The sequence below is a fragment of the Sus scrofa genome, chromosome 3 (assembly GCF_000003025.6).
Source record: "Sus scrofa isolate TJ Tabasco breed Duroc chromosome 3, Sscrofa11.1, whole genome shotgun sequence".
NCBI classification, from domain to species: Eukaryota; Metazoa; Chordata; class Mammalia; order Artiodactyla; family Suidae; genus Sus; species Sus scrofa.
In genome coordinates this window covers 83483431-83508356 of record NC_010445.4, presented here as the reverse complement: position 1 = coordinate 83508356, position 24926 = coordinate 83483431, and the positions used below count along the sequence as shown (strand labels likewise).

The window sequence follows — 24926 nt, the reverse complement described above, 5'->3', positions numbered from 1 at the left end:
GTGCCTATCTTCCATTCTTGCTAGTCACTAGCTCTAGAACTTTGGTTAGGAAATTGTTTTTCTGTTACGTTTTCCCTTAGAGTATTTCATAATCTATTTTTCATATTTTATATCTCTTTATCTCTGTTAATTGAACTCTGGATTATTTCCTTAGATTTAATCCAGTTCACTAGTTCTCTAATCTACCTTTTCTCTGTATGTTAAGTTTTAAATATTAATGATTATATATATATATAACATGTATTAATATAAACAAAAGTGCACACAGCATAAACATATTTTGTCAAAAAAGTGTAACTCAGAACACTCACAATCTCTATTCATGTCAAGCATATAGTATATCATAACATAACCAGTACTTTGGAAGGTCCAACACCTCTTTCCTCCCTTGTAGTAGTAACATTTCCTAGACTATTCATGGCTTTTATTTTACTATTTGTTATTGTAGTTTGTATATATGTATCCCAGAATAAATGTAATTTGTGAGTTTTAAATCTATACAGATAAAGAATCACAAGTATGCATTCTGTTTTATATGGTTTCTTTCAGTTAACATTGTCTTAAAGATATATCTATATTGCTACAGTGTGTATTTCATTCATTTTCTTTGTTGCAATGTATTGCCTACTATGACTGTAATGCAATTTATTAAACATTCTACTGAGGATAGACATTTTGGTTAATTTTCACTACTTAGCTATTCCAAATTCAACCTTATTCCCAGATTTCCACTTGAATTTCTTAGTGCATTCCATGTTCTTGGTCAGTAGCTCAGATCTCTGTTGCTTTTTGAATAACAACCCATTAGTTTAGTTGTCTTCACATTGCCTTTCACATTATTTCTTATGTTATTGATACCTTTCTTAGTAACTGTTATCATGTTAAGCAGATAGTCCATCTGTGTGGGAGGTTTAAATTTCTTGGGGTTTATTCCTTTTGTTTCTCTCCTGTTGTGTAATTTTGGATCATTAACTCATCTTTAGCCATAGTTTATCTCTGGTAATCCTGTGGGCCCAGTATTTCCGTTGAAGGAAATTAGTTTTTTTACTCCGGGTTATCACTGGCTTTGAGTATCTATACCACATTGCGGTGTAATTTGAGCCTTAAATTCTTTTATTTATTTATTTATCATTTTTATAATAGTTATTTCCCCAATAAAATTTTTTTCCTATGCACAGCGAGGTGACCCAGTTACACATACCTGTACACATTCTATTTTCAAACATTATCATGCTCCATCATAAGTGACTAAACATAGTTCCCAGTGCTACACAGCAGGATCTCATTGCTAATCCATTCCAAAGGCAACAGTTTGTATCTATTAACCCCAAGCTCCCCAACCACCCCACTCCCTTCCCCTCCCTCTTGTCAACCAGAAGTCTATTCTGAAAGTCCATGATTTTCTTTTCTGTGGAAAGGTTCATTTGTGCCTTATATTAGATTCCCGATATAAGTTATATCATGGTATTTGTCTTTCTCTTTCTGACTTACTTCACTCAGTATGAGAGTCTCTAGTTCCATCCATGTTATTTGTGGACTTATTAATGATAGCCATACTTATTGGTGCGAGGTGGTATCTTGTGGTACTTTTGATTTGCATTTCTCTAATAATCAGGGATGTTGAGCATTGTTTCATGTGCTTGTTGGCCATCTGTACATCTTCCTTGGAAAAATGTCTATTCAGGTCTTTTGCCCATTTTTCAATTGGGTTTTTGGCTTTTTTGCTGTTGAGTTGTATAAGTTGCTTGTATATTCTAGAGATTAAGCCCTTGTCAGTTGCATCATTTGAAATGATTTTCTCCCATTGTGTAAGTAGTCTTTCTGTTTTCTTTTTGCTTTCCTTTGCTGTGCAAAAGCTTGTCAGTTTGATGAGGTCCCATTGGTTTATTTCTGCTCTTATTTCTGTTGCTTTGGGAGACTGACCTGAGAAAATATTCATGAGGTTGATATCTTTGATGCATATTGATGCAAAAATTCTCAACAAAATTTTAGCCAACCGAGTCCAACAACATATAAAAAAGATCATACACCACGACCAGGCAGGATTCACCCCAGGTGCACAAGGATGGTTCAACATACGCAAATCAATCAATGTCATATACCACATTAACAAAAAAAAAAGTCAAAAACCACATGATCATCTCAATAGATGCAGAGAAAGCATTTGACAAAGTACAAAATCCATTCATGACCAAAACTCTTACCAAAGTGGGTATAGAGGGAACATACCTTAATATAATCAAAGCTATTTATGACAAACACACAGCAAATATAATACTCAGTGGAGAAAAGCTGAAAGCCTTCCCACTAAACTCTGGAGCAAGACAAGGATGCCCACTCTCACCACTCTTATTCAACATAGTATTGGAAGTCCTAGCCACAGCAATCAGACAAACAAAAGAAATAAAAGGCATCCCAATAGGAAGAGAAGAGGTAAACCTGTCACTGTATGCAGATGACATGATTCTATACATAGAAAATCCTAAGGACTCAACCCAAAAACTACCTGAACTGATCAACAAATTCAGCAAAGTAGCAGGATATAAGATTAACATTCAGAAATCAGTTGCATTTCTGTATACTAACAATGAAATATTAGAAAGGGAATACAAAAATATAATACCTTTTAAAATTGCACGCCAAAAAATCAAATACCTAGAAATAAACCTGACCAAGGAGGTAAAGGACTTATATGCCAAGAACTATAAAACATTAATCAAGGAAATTAAAGAAGATATAAAGAAATGGAAAGCTATTCCATACTCCTGGGTTGGAAAAATTAATATTATAAAAATGGCCATACTCCCCAAAGCAATCTACAGATTCAATGCAATCCATACCAAATTACCCATGACATTTCTCACAGAACTAGAAAAAACAATCCAAAAATTTATATGGAACCACAAAAGACCCAGAATTGCCAAAGCAATTCTGAGGAACAAAAACCAAGCAGGAGGCCTAATTCTTCCAGACTTCAGGCAATATTACCAAGCCACAGTCATCAAGACAGTGTGGTACTGGTACCAAATCAGACAAACAGACCAATGGAACAGAATAGAGAACCCAGAAATAAACCCAGACACCTATAGTCAATTAATCTTTGACAAAGTAGGCAAGAACATAAAATGGGAAAAAGACAGTCTTTTCAGCAAGCATTGCTGGGAAACCTGGACAGCTGCATGCAAATCAGTGAAACTAGAAGACACCTTCACACCATGCAGGAAAATAAACTCAAAATGGCTGAATGACTTAAATATAAGACAAGACACCATCAAACTCCTGGAAGAGAACATAGACAAAACATTCTCTGAGCCTTAAATTCTTGAAGGCCACTTTGGGATATTTAATTATCAGAAGACACTGCTCTTCCTTATACTTAGGGTCTAAGCCAAGACAGGTTTGATTTGTTTTGTTTTAGTTTGTTTGTTTTTACTTCTTTTTGTCTTTGGTGGTGGATTCTTTCTCTCCCTTCCTCTCTCATCCTTTCTTCCTCCTCTACCTCCCTCTCTCCTTCCTGTTTCTTTTCTTCCCTCCTTTTCCTCCCTCCTTCTCTCTTGATCATTTTTTCCTCCTTCCTTTTTTCTGCTCTCCTATCCCTATTTCTTTCTCTCCTTAATATTCCACACTACTGAGAATGTAGCACTTTTAAAATTCTGACTTTATGTGTCCATTTTAACATTTCATTTCTATATCTTCCAGGCCCAAGGACTTGTCCATTTCCCAAGAGGATTTTAACACTCATATCCTTGGTTGCACAGACTAGATAGTCTCTCCCAAGGCTGCAGCATGGCCTGGAATCTCAATGCTCATGCACATTTCCCTCTAGTTCCTAAGTCACTCTGTCTTTGTGTTCATTGCCCCTTCTCCTTCTTCTCCTTCTTCTTCTTTCTCCTCTTAACAAATCAATTCTACATTAATAAGAATGTTTGACTTATTTTATTCAGCATCCTATTTATAGAGAGAAGTTTTTGGTTTATCTAGTGTACTAGTCTGTTGACATTCTTTACTAAGTGACATAATATTATCATTTTCTATTTGCTGTCTGTGTAAGTCTTTGGTTGCCAGTGTCAAAAACTCAAATGAATTCAAGCAAAAGGTAGGTTTATTAACTCTTGTAACTGAAGTTTGCAGCCTTTCTGGCTTTAGGTGTGGGCATCAAGGTTGCAATAGGGTTTATGCACTGTCACTAGGGCCCTTTTTCTTTTCCTGCCTTAATCCTGCTTTCCTCAGTTCTGTGATTTTATTTTCAGGCTTTATTTTCCATTAACCTGAGGAAAACGATCACTGCTATTTCTAGGATTAAGGTTTCCTCTTATAGTTTATGGTCTGTCTTGTGTTGCTTAGCATTTTAATGTCAAATACTAAGAAAGACTGTTACATCTAGTTGGAGCACTTTGCTCTTTCTGAACTGGCTACTGTGGCCAGTGGGCTTGTACCTTCCAGTTAGCCAGGCTTGGTCATGCACTCAACTCTCAAATGCAAGGGAGGGCACACTGTGACAGGCAGCCCTTTTAGGTCTGCATGGATAGTGGGAGGGTTGGTTCCTCAAAGGAAAAATCAAATGAGTTTTTTCAATGAATAGAGAATAAATGCTAGGAAGGCAAATGTCATGTATATGTATAATGCATTCCTTATTGGGTCTTCAGACCTCTCATCAGGAATTTAAATGAAGCTGTGAGACCACTGTACTTTCAATACTATGATTGATCATTCTTCCCAACCCCCAATAGATCAGTTAGCTGTAACCTACCAAAGTAGATCCCTTTCCCTCCAGTTTCACCTTCTGAAATCTCTGGGATTGGTCTTTTTTATTTATTTTTTTTAATTTTTTTATTTTTTTAAATCTGCCATTGATTCTCTAGTCCAATCTATAGTCCTTTCTTCTCTTATCTATCAAGATTAGATCCTTACACATGTGTTAGTGTCTATTCTGGTTCTTTTCAGTCTGTTCTGTACATTTTAGTGTAGTGATCTGTTCAGAATATCAATCTTATTATGTGTTTCCTTCCTACAGCTGTACCTCAAGCTTTTGAAACTTCTCATGGACAGAAATTATTAGTTAGATTTGCATCTTGCCCTTCACCACCTCTCCAACTATTCTTACTCAAGCATTCCTTTTATGTAGATTAAATTATACATTCTTATAGTACCTCTCCCTTTAACATTTATTGCAGTTACATTTTTACACTCCTGTATGTGATGAATGTCTGATTTCTCTGTTAGACTATGAAAGCAGATACCATGTATATTTTCCATCATCATTTAATTTCACTAGCTAGAACATGATTTAGCTTACAGTAAAAAATAAATATTTGTTTAATTAGCTGATTGATTTCTGTAAAGAGACCTCCATCATAATCAGGACAATTTGTTTGTTCAGCATTCATCTCCAAGAGCTTTCTAGTCAATTGATTTTGGATTTAGGGCCTCCAATATAATCTGGCTTGAAAGTTTATAGAGATTCTTGTGTGTCTACCAAATGAGAAGAGTTGAGGATGTTTCAAGTCTATGTCAGCTGATGATTGTGTTCATGTGAAATAGTATGAAAGGAAGATTCAGATTATAAAGTGGTAAAGATACACTGATCGAAATGAGCAAGGAGTAGGACATTGGACTGGTTGGATGTCTTTTTTCCCATTTGCAACACAGTTATTTATCTAGTTGAAACCCTCATTTTCCTTTTGTGCTTTTCTGTTTTTTTTATATTCCATTGGATTTAAAGATTTATTTGCTGCTCTAGCCACTTGCTTTCAGACAAGAAGCAGGAAGTTTCTACCTGCCTCTACCTTAGGAAAGAAAGATTACTATCTGTAGTCGGTGCTATACTGAATAGACTGGGGTTAGGGCAGAACAGTTTTTCCCCAGCCTTGGGTACCACACTGGTAAAAATAGTTTGCCATGGGGTGGAAGGAAGGGCTTTTCTCATTGTTTTTTTCTTTACTAGGACTGGGCCCCTTTGTCTTTATATGCTTTCTTTAGTTTTATCCTTCCGAGATATTCATAATTCATTCCTCCTGCAGTTCCCTTGAGACTGTTTCATGGGTGAAAATAAAATGACTTTTATGAGTAACCAGGAAAATAATTTTTTTTTTTCTTTTTAGGGCCACACCCAAGGCATATGGAGGTTTCCAGGCTAGGTGTCAAATCAGAGCTGCAGCTTTTGACCTGCACCACCATCACAGCAATGTGGGATCTGAGCCACATCTGAGACCTATACCGTAGCTCACAGCAATGCCAGATCCCCAACCCAATGGGCAAGGCCAGGGATTGAACCCGCATTCTCATGGGTATTAGTCGGGTTCGTTGCCACTGAGCCATGACGGAAACTCGAGAAAACTTTAATTGACATAAATAAGTTTAGTTCCTTTGTTACTGTGAAGAGATTTTGGTTCACAATTTATATCTAATATCAACTGAAATTGATTTCGTCATCTGTCTTATAGCATTGCTAACATCAAAAGTTTTGGAGATTGCTTAAGAAAATTGTGCATGAGTTGAGTAGAATTTATATACTTTACTAAATTTATAATATATTTATTACATCTATTAAGTGAATTAATGGAGAAAATATAATAGAATTAGGAGAAAAGGAAAAATTATAGTGGCAGTAATAAGAGGACATACTGTTTTGATAAATATACTGAAAATATACCTGAAGAATTTGATCTTATTCTCAACCTAAGTGCCGTTGTCAATACTAGCTTGACTTTTTTTCCTTTAAACATCATCCTAACACTTAACACAGGGCCTTGCATGTGCTAGCCTCTTGATAAATGAATATGGGTTAGCTGAATGAATAAAGGAATAGATGAAGAGTGAATAGATGAATGACAGAATTCTAGACCTTTACAATACAAGTAAATATAAATATCAGCTTCTCTTATAAAGATTTGAGAACAAAGAAAAAATATTTTAATAATTTAGATAATGTCAATGAAATGATTAATTTGATTAAAAAATTTGTACGGGAGAATCAAGTTGAATTACTGCATCTAAAATGCACATAGTAGGAGTTCCTGTCCTGGCTCAGTGGTTAATGAATACGACTAGGAGCCATGAGGTTGTGGGTTCGATCCCTGGCCTTGCTCAGTGGGTTAAGGATCCGGCATTGCCATGAGCTGTGGTGTGGGTCACAGATGCAGCTCAGATCCCGTGTTGCTGTGGCTCTGGCATAGGCCGGCAGCAACAGCTCTGATTTGACCCCAAGCCTGGGAACCTCCATGTGCCATGGGTGCAGCCCTAGAAAAGACAAAAAGACAAATAAAATAAAATGCAAATAGTAAATAATAAAATGAAGATAACTTGAAATTAATGAGCTTATGTTATGAGATGTATATTCTTTAATTTAGGAATAATTGATTTCTAGTCTCAGGAGATGTTTTCAAAAGACTTTATTCTCTTTCTAACTTGATTTATTTTAGAATTTTGCCAAGTAGAAATTGTTTTGAGCTTTCTACTTAAAATGAACCAATTTTCTTTCTGAATTATCATAGACTTTAATTTAGCAAAACTGAATCGATGGATTTTACTATATATCATTTATTGAGTTTAATGCTAGAAAATAGTTTCTCCACTATTGGGATCTATATGATTAATATAATCTACTGGTTTCTATGTTTGACCATTTGAAAATGGTTCATGGTAGAGAGTGTGGGCTGTGGTGTCAGATTTGAGTTTCAAATCCCCAATCTGCTACTACTTAGCAAATTATCCAACTTGTTAAACCTTAGAGGGACCTTGTGTAAAATGAAGATATCTATCATAAGAGGTTCTTAGTACAGTGTTTGGGATGTATAGTAAGCTTTCGGTAATTGTGAACAAGTATTTTTTTTCCTCACTATTTTTTGTTCTGCAGCTTTCTCCGCAAGTGAACCAGATAAAGATGCAAAACATGTAATAAAGGTGGTAAGTATTGCTCTTAAGTTTGTACTGTGTGTATATCTGACTTTTAATTTTCTGTTTTATTCATTTTATTCTTGTAAAAATGTTTCTCACCTTAGTTTTCACAAATTTACTTATCAGTACACTTAATACTATGATATACTTTTACATTATTAATATGTAAAGATTGGAACATTTTTTGTTCTTCTCTGTTGACATTTATCATCCTTCTGTCTTATCTAGTTGTTTGTCTTTTCCCTCTCCTTCCCTCTCTGCTCAGATGGTAGAGTCCTTAAAGGCAGAGAAGAGGTTTTATTTTTATTTGTATCCCCTGTGCCTAGCAGAATGAGTGAGAAACAGTAGACACTCAGTATAAGTATTTTGTGTGAAGGAACCACACGGTAGTTTGCAGTGTATCTAATCTGTTGTACATGTTGGACACCTTAAGTGTGTCTATGTATGTGTACAATTCTCAGCGCTTTTAATTCTTCCCATAAGAAGACGACTTTGATGTGTAAGACTGTGTAGAGATAGCATTACAATATGTCAAATTAACAATAAGATTCTTCAAGTTTATGTAGTGCTTTTTTGAGATTCTTTGTGGAAATCTGGTGCCTGTGTTTTTTGATAAATGATTCAAGAACTATTATGTACTACATATGTACACTCATAGTTTCACACGAATTCCACCTTTAAAATTTTTCTAATAAAATGAATTGTTTTCTTGTACAGGAATATCAAGAAAATGGCCCATTATTTTCAGAGCTTAAATTTTATCAAAGAGCTGCAAAAAAAGACAATAGTAAGTAAATTAGGAAAGTAAGCTACTTCCATATATATATTTGCCAAAGAGGGTGTTAATATTTTTGTCTTTTTCTGGCCCTATGGAAACTTCTTTTCAATTATAAATCTTTATTGTAAAATGACACAGTTAACTATTATATGAACACGAGAGAGATGGTATACAAATCTTGATATTGTATACATATGTCAAATATTTCAAGTCAAAGTAATTTCTATTACTTTATACAAAATGTTATTGACCTAATTTACCAAGAGTTTTCTAGGTATAAAAGATAGCAGAATAAAATTGTTTCTACCACAGAAAAAACCATTTGGATAGGAACAATATGAGATAAAACATTAGGAGTTCCCATTGTGGCTCAGCAGTAACAAACCTGACTAGTATCTGTGAGTATGAAGGTTTGATCCCTACCCTTGCTCAGTGAGTTAAGGATCCGGTGTTGCCATGAGCTTTGGTGTAGGTTGCAGACACAGTTTAGATCCTATGTTGGTGTGGCTATGGTGTAGGCTGGTAGCTGCAGCTCCAATTTGACTCCTAGCTTGTGAACTTCCATATTCTGCAGGTGCAACCCTAAGGAAAAAAAAAAAAGGAAAAAACATTAAAATGGCAGTAGATTATAAACAAAAGTAATGACCATAGAATAGATTAGGGTAATGTGTGTGGAAATGATTAAACATTAAGATGATTTAGGAAATAAGTTAAAAATTTAAAAACTTGAATGTTGGGAAATTAATTGGGAGCTGGATATCAGATGTAAGCACTATCAGAGGATTTGAATGTTAAATAAATATGAGCAGAACTAAGAAGAATAAATACATTTTATAAATACTGTATGATATAGATGCTAAGTAAAGCTTCAAGGACTTTGATATGAGTAATGACTATATAGTCAAGGTCCTTTACATTATGTTTAGGAAAAAGAATGATGAGTCTAACCTCAATAATTAGCTTTGCTTTCTTTAATAAAACTTTCTAAACATTAAGACTGTAGTCTTTACTAACTGCTTAAACTATGTCAGAGTGACAAATAGAATCCATTAAACTTCACTGTTTATCAGTAGAGCTGTCTTAAACATTAAGCATATATGGTAGAAAAGTGAAAAATTAAATAAGCTACCTGATTATTTAAGTGAATTTGATTTTTTTAAACAAAATTTAATCAGTTTCTATATAGCATAATTTCAGAGTAAGATGATTTTTCTGGCCAATTTCTTTACTTTTTTTTGTTCTTTTCTGTGGTTAGATTTTTAGTAATGGGGAAGATCAATCTTTCTACTGATCCTTTGGTAGTTAACATATTTTATATTTAAAAATTTAACAAGCATATAAGGGAATGGATCTTTTAATGAATAGAAACATTTGCGTAAATTATATCAATGCATTTTATGACTATGACCATTTTTGTTTTGGTTATAACTGATTTAATTTAAAAAATTTAAATGTTAGAAATTTGGGAGTTCCCATCATGGTTCAGCAGAAACAAATCCGACTAGAAACCCTGAGGTTGCAGGTTCGATCCCTGGCCTCCCTCAGTGGGTTAAAGATCCATTGTTGCAGTGAGCTGTGTTGTAGGTCACAGTCGCAGCTTGGATCTAATGTTGCTGTGGCTGTGGCATTGGCCGGTGACTACAGCTCCGATGAGACCCCTAGCCTGGAAACCTCCATATGCTGTGAGTGCAGCCCTAAAAAAGACAAAAAGACAAAAAAAAAAAAGAGAGAAAGAAATCTGTATATGTTTTATATTAATTATATTGACAAATACAGCATTTGAAACTATTAACTAGATATATTTTATTTTTTGAAAATGTTTCCAGGAAGGTCTAATTTCTATCTAGGGAGAGTTCCCATTGTTTCCTTCCAGTGGAAATGAATCCAACCAGTATCCACAAGGATGCAGGTTTGATTCCTGGCCTTGCTCAGTGGGTCTGGGATCCGACATTGCCTTGAGTTGAGGTATGAGTTGCAGGCATGGCTCCTGTAGTTGCTATGGCTGTGGTGTAGACCGGCAGCTGTAGCTCCAATTTGACCCCTAGCCTGGGAGCTTCCATATGCCGCAAGTGTGGCCCTAAAAAGAAAAAAAAACTTCCATTTAGGTTAGCTGAATAAGTTTAAGCACCTATGCAAATGTAAGAAATATTTTTCTGAAAAAGTAAATCTTTTTTTCCTGTTAAATTTGTCTTTGCAGTCAAAAAATGGATAAAACTCAAACAGCTTGATTATTTAGGAATTCCTCTGTTTTATGGATCTGGTATTACTGAATTCAAGGGAAGAAGGTAAAATGGAATTATTATAATCAAAATATTGTCATATAACTGTTTATATGTGGTCTGTTAGTTATTTGTTGCTATATAACTACCTAAAATGCAGTGGTTTATAATGACAAACATATTATCCTAGTTTCTGTGGGTTGGTTATCTATGTATGAATGGCTTCCTTAGATGATTCTGGCTCAGAACTTCTCATGAGGATGTAGTCAGATGTTTTTTTGGCTACAGTCATCTCAAGATTCAACTGGGGAAGGATCTGCTTTCAAGATAACTCATGTGATTGTTGGCAAACCTCTCTTTCTCACCAAGCAGGTCTCTCCATAGGCTGCCTAAGCATCAGAAAGACATGGCAGTTGGCTTCCCATAGAGCAGTTAATTGAAAGAGAGAGGGAGAAAGAGATGTACAAGAGCATCCAAGAAGAAAGTTGCTATCCTTTTATTATCTAAGATGTGACATACCATCATTTCTACTATATTCTCTTTGCTAAAAGCAAGTCACTAAGTCTACCCCATATTCAAGAAAGGAGAAATAATTAAGGTTCCTCTCTTTGGGAGAGACACAACAAAGAATTTGTAGAAATATTTTTAAACTCAACCAGACATGGCTAGTGGTCACATATAAATAATTCATTAATAGTGATTTTAAAAAAGAAAAAAATTCTGTCATTTGTTAGGTATCCACTTTGTTTTTTCAATAGCCTTTTAAGATAGATGATAATATTTTTTTCCCCTAGGTTAGAAAATAGGCTCAGAGGTCAGGGCTTTGCTCATAGAGTTTTTAAGTGCTATAGATAAAAACAAAATAAACAAACAATAATCTTGAAACAAAGTAAAGGGCTGCCAATAGGGGACTGAATGGGCAAGAAAATCATGGTACATAATATGATGTAATACTATGTAACCCATTAAGGAAATCAGTTAGAGTTCTACCCGATGATTTGTAAGGATTTCAATAAGATATTATTAAGAAAATAAGATACAAAAAAGTGCATATAATAAGATTGCATTTTTGTAAAACAAAGACAAATTCCTCTGTGTTTGTGGTGATATACATAGATAGATATAGACTATAGGCTAACAAGGTATGTAAGTGAAGGGAAGAAAAGAAGGGAGGAGGTCCCAAACAGAAAAGAAAAGGAAGTACATTTTTAAAAAAGTATGTTGGAGTTCTCACCATGGCATAATGGGTTAATGATCCAGCTTGTCTCTGTGGAAGAGCTGTGTTGATGCCAGCTAGGTGCAGTGGGTTAAGGATCCAGCATTGCTGCAGCTGTGGAATACGTAGGTTGCAGCTCTGGCTCAGATTTGATCCCACAGGCCAAGGGGGAAGCCAAAAAAGAAAAACAAATTAGAAAACAAACACATACATAAAACATATGTTTATAAATATATAGAGAAAGTAAATATGATTTAATCAGGTCAAGTAAACAAAAAATAAAATTTTCTGTATGGACAAATAATTTCTCAAGGCCATATGGTGAGAAGATAATGGAGTCAAAATAAGTTAAATTTAAGACTGATTGAGAAAGGCTGTTCTCTTTCTTTTCTTTACGATCTAAGACTGGTGGTTCAGTATAGCATGCTCTTCTACTAGAAAACTAACTGCAAAGTACGTATATAGTAGAATATTTTTGCAAAAGCACAGCAAGATTATTAATGTGTGTTCATTCTCTAATGGTTCAAATTGCATCATTCTTCATTGTTAGGTTGGGGGTGTCTTCCATTGTTTCAGATTCATAGTTTCAGCATTGCTATTTTGCATCTTATTTTGATTTCTCCTTCTCATAGTTACAGATTTATGGTAATGGAAAGACTAGGAATAAATTTGCAGAAGATCTCAGACCAGAATGGTACTTTTAAAAAGTCAACTGTCCTACAGCTAGGTGTCCGAATGGTAAGAAGGAATGACTTATTTTCCATGCTCCATTTTCACCATTTTCAGACTGTTTACTTGTTACAACATACAAATTGTTGCCCTTTGTGGAATTATCAGAGAATGAAGGATTATTGCCCTAGAAATGTCAGTTATTGAGAGTAGATGCTATTTTGGCAAAATTGATAACAGTGGGCTCTGTAAGTGACAGAATGTGCTGTGTTTGGCACTACAAACTCAATTAGGCTTTGGTTCTACAGTCTAATTTTTTTTTTCCCTCACAGCTTTGTTTTACATATCAGAACAAGCTTGCATTGCTATAAGAATAACCTCTCTTTTGTCAGTTATATTTATAACAGTGCAAACTATGGCAAAATATATTATTTTCCATATTACACGTGTGATGATAGGGGGTACTATAAAGTTTTTATTATGAGTTTGGGATGGTGTCAGTAATTAGTGTGGCAATGAATAATATATACTTTGCCAAATAAGAAGCAATGAAATCTTAATAGCACCCATGCACACATTTTGTTTATACCACATATTTATCTTATCTTGTTTGTGTTTGCTTTGCCTAAGCTCCATTTTATTTTTTCCATTTTAGATAGAATGCAACTACTCATGCCAGGTTGGAATGTGGCAAATAGAAGTCATTAATTTTCCCATTCATCCTCTAGCCAGCCAACAAATGTTTATTGAGCACTAGGTGTAGGTAACATGCAAGTCTCAAGGGCTTTGAAGATGAAGCATAGGTGTTTTTTGTTACTCTGCAGAGGGAAATTGCCTTTCTCTGTGATCATGGACCATGGGACTTTGTTCTGGCATTCCCAAAACTTATTTATAATTATCGCTTGGGTGAATACTTGCTGAGTTGGCATCATGATTATTTCACTTTAGATATCTGATTTTATTGTGTTATTCCTCTTTGCACAGTGTGATTTGGCCATTGGGCTGTCAGGAGCATGTAGGCATTGTTGAATCTTAGTTTCCTTTCCATCAGAGGTGGAGTTAAAACACTTAATATTTGAGGATCATTTTATTCAGCTTTTTCATAGGATGAGCAACCAGCACACATGATAATTTTAGGACAGATAAATGCGTAATTGTTAAATACATGACTTGGCCATTGTTAATTTGAAAAAAAAAACCAACATGTTGTTCTCTATTCAGAGTGTTTAGAAATCATGAGTTCTAAACAGACATCAGTATAATCCTATATATTTCATTTTGCAGTTGGATGTATTGGAATATATACATGAAAATGAATATGTCCATGGTGATATAAAAGCAGCAAATCTACTTTTGGGTTACAGAAATCCAGATCGGGTAGGTACAGTATTAAGCTTTTGCTTTTAGTAAGGATCTTCAAAGTACCATACTGAGACTTTCAAAAACCATGCTTCTAACCCAGAAGAGTTTGCAAATGAAGACTTAATGTGATGAGTATTGTAGTTTTTCTTAATTTATCTTACCTTGCTTATCTGATATAAAGCACTAAACCAATAAGTGATTTGGATGAAGAAACTGAGACTAAGGAAGGTTAAGTAATTTGTTAATGGACACATAGTTAAGAAGTAGCTGATCAGGGATTTGAATTTCTGAAAAATATAAACAAAGAACCATCAAAATCTAAGAGAAAGGATGGATTTAGGCAAAAAAAAACCAAAAAAAGCTGTCGCCTTAGTTCCTCTTCTACTGTATAAACAATTAAGTTTTAAAGAGAGCAGCATTTCCAAAAGAGTTCTCTGTAATAATGGAAATACCGTATATGTTACTATCCAACATGGTAGCCATTAGCCATATGTGACTATTGAGCACTAGTAATGTGGGTAGTACAACACCAAATGCTGGTGAGGATGTGGAGCAACAAGAACTCTCAGTCATTGTTGGTGGAGATGCACAATGGTCTGACCACTGTGGAGGACAGTTGGGAGTTTCTTACAGAACTGAACATATTCTCACATATGACCTAGCAGTTATTTTCCTTGGTGTTTACCCAAAGGAGTTGAAAACTTGTATCCACGCAAATACCCACACACACATGTTTATAGTAGCTTTATTCAGAATTACTAAAACTTGAAGCAACCAAAATATCCTTTAATAGGTGAGTGGATAAGTAAACTCTGGTTCATCCGGGCAATACCATTTTACTCAGTGTTAAGGAGAAATGAGCAACTAAGACATGAAATGACATGGAGCAAACCTAAATATATATTACCAAGTGAAAATCTCCATAGCTCCAGTTATCTAACTTTTGGAAAAGGCAAAACTATGGAGACACTAAAAAAGACCAGTGATTGCCAGGAGTGATTGCTAGAGGGAAGGGAGGGATGAATAGGCCAAGTGCAGAAGAGTTTAAGAGAAATGAAACATTTGTGGGGGCATGTCATTATGTGGCTGTCGAAACCCATAGAATATTCCACACCAAAAGTGAACCTTATTGTTAACTATAAACTTTTGGCTATAATGATATATCAGTGTAGGTTCATTTATTGTAACAGATGTAATACTGAGGTGTGCGATGTTGATTGTGTGGGAGGCTATATTGGAGGGTGGCGGTGTTGATTGTGTGGGAGGCTATATCGGAGGGTGGGCGGTGGTATATGAGAACTTGTACTTTCTGCTCGCTTTTACCTAAATTGTTCTAAATTTGGTAAAACTGAATTTAAAACTGCTCTAAAAAATAGTCTTAAAAATGTGACTGAAGAACCGACTTTAACTTAATTTAAATTCATTTTTTCACATTGCTTTCCCCCCAGCTTTATTGACAAAAAAATGCATATATTTAGTTTGTAAACATGATTTTTTAAGGTATATAAAGTTATGACTTAATATACATATATATTGTGAAATGATTACTGTAATCATGTAATCATTGATCATGTCACATAGTTACCTTTGGCTTTGTTTTGTTTTTATGCTAATAATACTTAAGATCTACTTTTTAGCAAATTTGGAGCATAGAGTATTATTATCTATAGTCACCAGGTAGGGAATTAGATCCATTGAACTTACTCATCTTCTAACAAAAAGTTGGTACCCTTTAACCAATATCTCCCCATTTCTTCCACTGCCCAGCCCCTGGCACCACTGCTGCCTGGTTCTGTAAGTTTCATTTTTGCATATGCCACGTACAAGTGAGGTCATATAGTGTTTGTCTTTCTCTGTCTTATTTATTTCACTTAGCATAATGTCCTTTGGATTTATCCATGTTGTTGCAAGTGGCACATTTCTTTCTTTTTTATCACTGAATAATATATATTATTATATATCACATTGTATATATATCATTTTCTTTATCCATTCATCCATCAGCTAGCAGTAAAGTTGTTTATGTATCTTAGCTGTTCTTAGTAATGCTACGGTAACATGGGGGTACAGATATTTCTTCAAGATAATGATTTCTTTTTCTTTGGATTATTTCCAGAAATGGGATTGATGGATGATATGGTAGTTTAATTTTTAATGTTTTTTTGAGGAACCGCCATACTATTTTCCATAATTACTGTACCAATTTACATTACCACTAACAGTGTACAAGGGTTCCCCTTTCTTGGAGTTCCTTTCGTGGCGCAGTGGTTAACGAATCCAACTAGGAACCATGAGGTTGCCGGTTTGATCCCTGGCCTTGCTCAGTGGGTTAAGGATCCAGCATTGCTGTGAGCTGTGGTGTAGGTTGCAGATGTGGCTCAGATCCCACATTGCTGTGGCTCTGGCGTAGGCCAGTGGCTACAGCTCTGATTAGACCCCTAGCCTGGGAACCTCCATATGCCGTGGGATCGGCCCTAGAAAAGGCAAAAAGACAAAAAAAAAAAAAAAAAAAAAAAATTCTCCACATCCACACCAGCACTTGTTATCTCTAATAGCCATCCTAATGGGTATGAAGTGATGTCTCATTGTGGTTTTAATTTTTCATTTCCCTAATGATTAATAATGTTGAATACTTTTCATGTTCCTGTTGTCTATTTGTATATGTTCTTTGGAAAAATGCCTATTTACATCCTTTGCTCATGTTTTAATTGGGTATTTTTGAGTGTGTGATTTGTATAAATTCTTGGGTACTTTGGATATTAATCTCTTATCAAATACATAGTTCGCAAATATTTTCTCCCATCCCATAAATTGCCTTTCCATTTTGTTGATGGTTTCCTTGGCTATGCAGAATCATTTTGGTTTGGTGTAGTCCTAGTTATTTATTTTTGTTTTGTTACTTAAGCTTTTGGTTTCAGTTGCAAAAAAATCATTGCCAAGGCAGGTGCTCATGGATTGGAAGAATTAACATTATTAAAATGTCTATATTACCCAAAACAATAAACAGATTCAATGCAGTCTCTATCAAAATTCCAGTGACATTTTTCACAGAAATAAAAAAAAAATCCTAAAATTTATATGGAACCACAAAAGATCCTCAATAGCCAAAGCAGTCTTGAGAAAGAACAAAACTGGAGGCATCACACTTCTGATTGCAAACTATATTACAGTGCTATAGTTATCAAAACAGTATGCTATTGGTATAAAAACTGACACAGCCCAATGGAACAGACTAGAGAATGATGCATATACAATCAACTAATCTTTGACAAGGGTGTCAAGAATCTTCAATGGGGCAAATATAGGTTAATCAGTAAATGGTGGTAGGAAGATGTGATAGACACATGCAAAAGAATGAAATTTGATTCATACCATACACACAAATAAATTCATGTATTAAAGACATTAAGAATCAAAACTATACACTAGAAGAAACTTAGGGGAAAAGCTTAATTTTAATTGATTTAAATTTAAATAACCACATGTGACTAGTAGCCACTGTACCAGCAGAGATTTAAAAAATTTAAAAATTGACTGTATAAAAAATTAGAAAACATTTAGCTGAATATTTAACTGAACTATCCATGAAGAAATAAATTTCTAGATAAAAGTACCCCTCAAAATCTTAGAAAAATATTGAGAAATTTAAAATTTTAAGATGTCTGTACATTTAAAAAATCAAAAATGAAAGGCAGGTGAAGAGTGGGAAGTGTATTTATGACAAGTATTTTAGGATATATAGTGACCTCTAAAATATTAATAAGAAAAACACCAAATTCTTTCTTAAAACAATGAATATAATGAATGAGCAGGCAAAACAGAGAAGTAATACGACTGAGAAATAGATGAAAAATTCACCATCACTAAAAACTAAGAGATATGCAGATCAAAACAGCAAGTCAACACTTTAAAAGAACTTTATCAAATAAGAAAAGTCTAATATAGTAACTTCATGATATTGAGGCTGGTGAGGGTGTAGGCACTTGTAGGATGCCAGTGGATATGTACATTAAATGGGTGTAGGAGAAGAAATTAAGTTGATGGAAGGGCAATTTGGCAATATATATTAAAAGCCTTTATATGTCTACATATGTTTTTAAGGTGAGGTTTTTTGAAGTATAATTTACAAACAGTAAAATTCCTCCTTTTAAATGTATAGTTTGATGTGTTTTGACACACGTATATTGTATAACTACCAGTACAATCAAGACATAGAGCATTTCTGTCATTCTCAAAAATTCTCTCATTCCCTTCTGCAGTCAGTCTCCTTCTCTTACCTCTTGGCAATGCCTCTGCCCCCTTTTTAAAAAATGTATTTTTAGAAATGTCATGTAAATGGCATTGTAGGTTTGTACTCTTTGTGTCTGGCTTCCTTTACTTAGCATAATGTTTTTGAAATTTATTTGTGCTGCAGTTCATTAGTAGTTCATTCCTCTTTAATGATAGGTAGTAGTCCATCGAAAACGACAGATTCTTTATCTGTATACCTCTGTATAGATATTTGTGTTGTTTCCAGTTTTTAACAATTACGATTGAAGTTGCTGTAAACATTCACATACAGGTCTTTAGGTAGGTATGCTTTTACTTCTCCTGGGCAAATAACTAGGTGTGGAATTTCTGGATCATGTGGAACTGTATGTTTAACTTTAAAAGAAATTGTCAAACTGTTTTCCAGAGTGATTGTACCATTATACATTCCCACCAGCAAAGTGTGATAACTCCAGTTACTCCACATCTTGCCACCACTTGGTTTCATTTGTTTAAAAAAATTTAGGAGTTCCCATTGTGGCTCAGCAGAAATGAGCTGAGTAGCATCCATGAGGATGCAGGTTCAATCCCTAGCCTCACTCAGTGGGTTAAGGATCCAGCATTGCCGTGAGCTGTGGTGTAGGTCACAGATGTGGCCTGGATCCCATATTGTTGTGGCTGTGGCTGTGGTGTAGGCTGGCATTTCAACCACCTGGGAACAGTTGCAGCCCTAAAAAGACAAAAAAAAAAAAAAAAAAAAAAAGCTATTGCAGTAGATATCTGGTATATCTAGTAGTAAGGTTTTATTTCAGCTTTCAGTTATTTTATTTAGTTTTCTACGCAGTGGGAGTGTAAATCCAGCCATTGTATTTCCTCAATGCCAAAAGTAAAAAGGACCGGTTTTAAATTTTTTTTTTTTATTTATTGTGAATTGTCTGCTCATGACTTGTGCCAATTTTTCTAGAGGTTTTTTTATTCCCTTGATGTTGAAGAGTTTTTTTAAGTATTTTTTATTTTTTCCATTATAGTTGTTTCACACTGTTCTGTCATTTGTACTGTACAGCAGAGTGATCCAGGCACATATATATATATATTCATTTTCTCACCTCATACTCCATCATGCTCCATCACAAGTGACTAGATATAGTTCCCAGTGCTATACAGCAGGATCTCATTGCTTATCCATTCCAAAAGCAATAGTTTGCATCTATTAACCCCAGATTCCCAGTCCATCCCACTCCCTCCCTCTCCCCCTTGGCAACCCCTATTCTGTTGTCCAAGTCCATGAGTTTCTTTTCTGAGGAAAGGTTCATTTTTGCCCTATATTAGATTACAGATATGTGCTATCATATGGTATTTGTCTTCCTCTTTTTGACTTACTTCACTTAGTATGAGAGTCTCTATTTCCATCCATATTGCTGCAAATGGCATTATTGTGTTCTTTTTGTGGCTGAGTAGTATTCCATTGTGTATATATACCACATCTTAATCCATTCATCATGTTGCTGCAAATGGCATTATTGTATTCTTTTTTATGAATGAGTAGTATTCCATTGTGTATATATACCACATCTTCTTAATCCATTCATCTGTTGATGTCCATTTAGGTTGTTTCCATGTCTTGGCTGTTGTGAATAGTGCTACAATGGTTATATGTGTCTTTTTCAAGGAAAGTTTTTCTCCTTTGTTCCTTTCTTTTTTTGATTGGATGATTTCCATTTATTTTATGCTTGTGTACTTTTCTTTTTAGTTTTTGTGAATGTGATATTTGGTTTTGATTTGTGGTTGCCCTGTTTTTTTTAAGTATGACCTCTTCCTTTTTCTGCTTGCTTTAGCCAGATAGTCATGTAAATTCAAATGCATTATTTAAAAAAAAAAAAAAGTCAAGATTTTCTAACTTTCCTTCCCCACATTTTATGATTTCGAAGTCCTTTTTCAACATCTTCATGTTTGTCATTTTGCTGTTCCTTATGTTTATTGTCACTTTTACAGTAGTTTCTTTTTTTTCCTTTTCGATCTGTACACTGATTCATGTAAGTGATTGCTTTCCGATTTTGGCTTCCTCCATCCTATTTCCTCTTACTTCCTTTTTATTTAGAGAAGGCTTTTCAGTATTTCTTTTAGAATGGGTTTAGTATTGCTGTGCTCTTTTAGCTTTTGTTTGTTGGAGAAGTTCTTTATTTCTCCTTCCATTTTAAATGATATTCTCGCTGGGTAGAGTATTCTAGGCTGCAAATTTTTCCCTTTTAGACCTTGGAATATATCTTGCCACTCTCTTCTGGCCTGTAGTGTTTTTGTAGAGAAATCAGCTGATAGCCTTATGGGGGTTCCCTTATAATGAATGCTTTGTGTTTCTCTTTCTGCCTTTAGAATCCTCTCTTTATCTTTAAATTTTGCCATTTTTATTATAATATGTCTTGGTGTGGGCCTGAAGAGTTCTTTAGATATGAATTATATTAGCTCTTCATCTGCTATATATTTTGCAAATATTTTCTCCCATTTTGACTTTTGTTCTCTGATTATTCATGTGATGTTTCATTGCCATGTAGAAGGTTAATTTAAAAAGTTTTAATGTGGTCAAATTTATCAATCTTTTGTTTACTACAGGTAGGAAGTCATGGTTTATAACCTTGTTCTACAGACAAGTTTTATATCAATTTTATTATTTGATTTTATTTTTTGCATTTAAGTCTCTTATTCAGTTAGAGTTTATTCTTTTACATGACAGGATATATTGACCCAATTTTATTTTTCCCTAAATGATTTTCCAGTTTTTCAACACTACTAAGAAATCTTTGCTTCAGTGATATTAGATGCTGTCTTTTTTATGTAATAGATTTCCGTATATACTTGGGTTTATTGAATACTTCTGGTTTGTCTGTTTATGCTTCATTGCCATACTAATGCATTAATTAATGAGGCTTTGTAATGTATTTTAATATCTGGTATGGCTAGTAGTGCCTTGTATATTTTCTTTTTCAGTATTCTTGCTATTCATATTTTTCTATATTTTGTTGTCTAGTTTCATTAAAAATACTTGTTGGTGTTTTCATTGGAATTTTGTTAAATTTTTAAAGTAATTTAAAGAAGATCTGACATCTTTATGATGAAGAGATGTTCTATTCAACAACAAGGAATGTTTTTGTATTTCACTGGCTTTTACATTTTTATCTTCTGGAGTATGTTAAAGCTTTTCTCATGTTTTTCACATTTCTTTTTACACATCTCTAAATATTAAACCATTTTTGTTTGTACTGTCAGTGTGATTTTACTCTACCATTTTATTTTCTAAGTGATTATTGCTCCTGTATATGAAAGTTACTGATTTTTAAGCATCCATTTAATATCCTGTTAATTTACTTAATTTACTTGAGGTAGTTATAGTAATTGTTCTCCAGAGTTTTCTTAGGAAACTGTCATATCCTATGCCAGTAGATATAGTTTTCCTTCTTTTCTAGTTCTTGTACTTCTGATTTATTTTGTCAAATATGCATTCAGTACACAGATAATTGTAATGAAGATAGTGATCATCCTTGCCTCTTGATATAGTAGAAATGCCAAAAGTAGTACCCCATTAAATGTGATGCTGGCTTTAGGACTAAGGTATGCCTGCCTATGTGTGAGTATGTGTATATGAGTGTGTATGTCTTTATAGTTATATTAAGGAAATAACCATCAATTCCTATGTTCTTGAATGGGCATTTTGTTTTTATGAAATGGATATTGAATTTTGTCAAAAGATTTTTTTTTGCATGTATGGAAATGATGATGCTTTTTCTCAGATCAGTTAATATAGTATAACGTATTGTTATGCTTCTAATATTGAACCAATCTTACTTTCCAGGAAAAAGTCCCACTTTGTTATGATGCTATTTACTTTATATGGTATTGAAATATGTTCAGTAATATTTTATGTAGTATTTTCATGTTGGTGTTTATAAGTGATGTTGGTCTATAAATATTTGTTTTTGTATTATTTTTTATCAGATTCAAATAACATTCCACTTGCTTATAAAAGGAATTTGGAAGTTTCTCTTCATTTTCTATGTTCCAGAACTATTTCTACTACATTCGTACCCTTTGGGTTTTGAATGTGAAGCTGTCTGCTTCTGCTGCTTTTCTGTGAGGAAGTTCCTTGTAACTCTGTTTTTTCCTATGGAAATTGGTTGTTAAGCTTTTTATCTCTAGTTGCATCAGTTTTAGTAGTTGTCCATTTTGTTTAGCTTTATAAATTTACTTGTGTGGTGGCCTGCAATGTAGTCTCTTATGACTTTTAAATTTCTTCCGCTTCTATAGTTGTTTCCTTTTTTAAATTTCCTTTTTGCTTTCTCCTTTTTTTATCTTGGTGAAATTGGCTAGCTTGTCCATTATGTCAATTTTTCAACAAACTTGGATTTTGATTTATTAGAAAAATATATTGTTTTTCTTTTCTATCTTGTTAATTTCTGATTTTACCTTTATTATATCTTTTCCTTGTACTCTTTTATTTATTTTTATTTATTTATTTTTTTGCTTTTCAGGGCCACACCCTCAGCATATGGAGGTTCCCAGGCTAGGGGTACAGTCGGAGCTGTAGCTGCTGGGCTACACCACAGGCACAGCCACATGGGATCCAAGCTGCATCAGCAACCTACACCACAGCTCATGGCAATGCCAGATCCTTAACCCACTGAGCAAGGCCAGGGACCAAACCCACAACCTCACGTTTCCTGGTCGGATTTGTTTCCACTGTGCCATGACAGGAACTCCTTGTACTCTTTTAAATTTACCCTTTTGTTCCTTTTCTTGGTCTTCAACTTAGGGTTTACTTCACTTACTTTCATTTTAAATTTTTTTACATCTGTAAATGTTTAGGGCCATGATTTTTCCCCTGGTTACTACTTTATATTATACCTCATGGATTTTGATATGTAGTGTTTCTATTATCTTTATTTTTTTGAAAGGTTTATATTTCTCCTTCACCAAAAAGTAGCACAATATAAGGTTTTTGAATTTTTATGTAGAAAGACCTTTAAAAATTAATTTTTTTATTAAAATCTAGATTTATGACAAGATAGTCATAATATTGTCCACAGTAATTGTATTCTTTGGAATGCACTGAAGCTTTCATTGTAACTTGGAAGAGGATCAAATCTGTTAGTCTCCATGTTTTCTTGAGAACAAGTCTCCATTTTCATAGTGTAAAGTTAAATATGTGTCCAAAAGACCTACCTTATTGTCTCTATTATTTGTCATCTATATCTTCACTTAGTTTTTGTCCACTTGATCTGTTTTGTACCAAGAGTGGTATTTAAGCCTTCAGTGATTTAGTGTGTTTCAGTCTGTCTCCTTGATTCTTGTATAGGTTCTGTTTTATAAAGACCACTGCTGTACTGTTTGGTAAATAGTATTTGGTAAATACTCATAATTAAATTTGCTGTGTTTCCTTTGTGTTTTCTTTGATTTTATATTCTTTGAGTTTTTTGAGGGGAAGGAGTCTGTTTATGGAAGTCTATACTTTTGTTCTATTGGTTATACCTTTTAAAGGTATTTATAAGTTTTAAAGATGCTTTGAGCCCACTTTTATGTATTTAGTACTACCATGATAGTCTTTTGTGGTGTGTATGTGTGTATGTGTGTGTGTGTATATACACACACACACACACATATATGTGTACTTTTTTTTTAACCACAACTTAAATAAGTTTGCTGTTAAGGAGTTTATTTTACTTTCCTTCTTTCCTTACCATTGTCTCATTTTTTAGTCATACGGCTTTGTCAGAACATATATCATTTGTGTATTCTTCATTTATGCTTAGCCTTGTTTTTTAGTCTTAGGTATAGTTAACTATATTAAATGCTTGCCCTCTGTCCTTTTGCCAAAGCTACTCATCTTTTAATTGGGGGGAACTAATCTTCTAGTATATTGCTCAAGAAATGCCCATAGGTATAATTTCCCTTTCATGTGTAGAACTTTTTCAAAAGCATTGATCTTGGTGTTCCCATTGTGATGCAGTGGAAATAAATCCGACTAGGAACCATGAGGTTATGGGTTCAATCCCTGGTCTTGCTCAGTGGGTTAATGATCTGGGTGTTGCTGTGAGGTGTGGTGTAGGTCACAGACATGGCTCAGGTACTCCATTGCTGTGGCTGTGGTGTAGGCCGGCAGCTGTAGCCTCGATTAAATCCCTAGCCTAGGAATCTCCATATGCCACAGAAGCAGCCCTAAAAGAAAAGAAAAAAAAAAGAAAAGCATTGATACTTGAGGGATAGCTTGGATGGATTTAACATACCTAGTTCAGGAGTTTCCACTGTGGCACAGCAGATTAAGGATCTGGAGGCTCTGTGGAGGCTCTGCTGAGGTGCAGGTTTTATCTCCAGCCTGGCACAGGGTGCTAAGCATCTGTTATTGCCACAGCTGTAGCGTATGTCTCAGCTGCGTCTCGGATTCAATCCCTGCCCAGGGAACTTTCATATACCTTGGGTGTGGCCAAAATAAAATAAAATAGAATAAAATAAAATAGAATAAAATAAAATAAAATACTTAGTTCATATTTTT

General features: G+C 34.4%; 1 protein-coding gene across 4 annotated transcripts in view; it reads left to right on the top strand.

Moving 5' to 3' along the window:
• The window catches only part of VRK2 (vaccinia related kinase 2), a 101773-nt gene that overhangs the window by 28666 nt on the left and 48181 nt on the right, over positions 1-24926 (top strand). For all 4 annotated transcript variants that reach the window (XM_003125120.4, XM_005662534.3, XM_005662536.3 and 1 more), the window contains 5 exons: positions 7856-7905; positions 8614-8683; positions 10872-10959; positions 12742-12847; positions 14063-14155. In XM_003125120.4, the coding sequence (XP_003125168.1) occupies positions 7856-7905; positions 8614-8683; positions 10872-10959; positions 12742-12847; positions 14063-14155 (407 nt within the window). The remainder of the gene's footprint in view (positions 1-7855; positions 7906-8613; positions 8684-10871; positions 10960-12741; positions 12848-14062; positions 14156-24926) is intronic.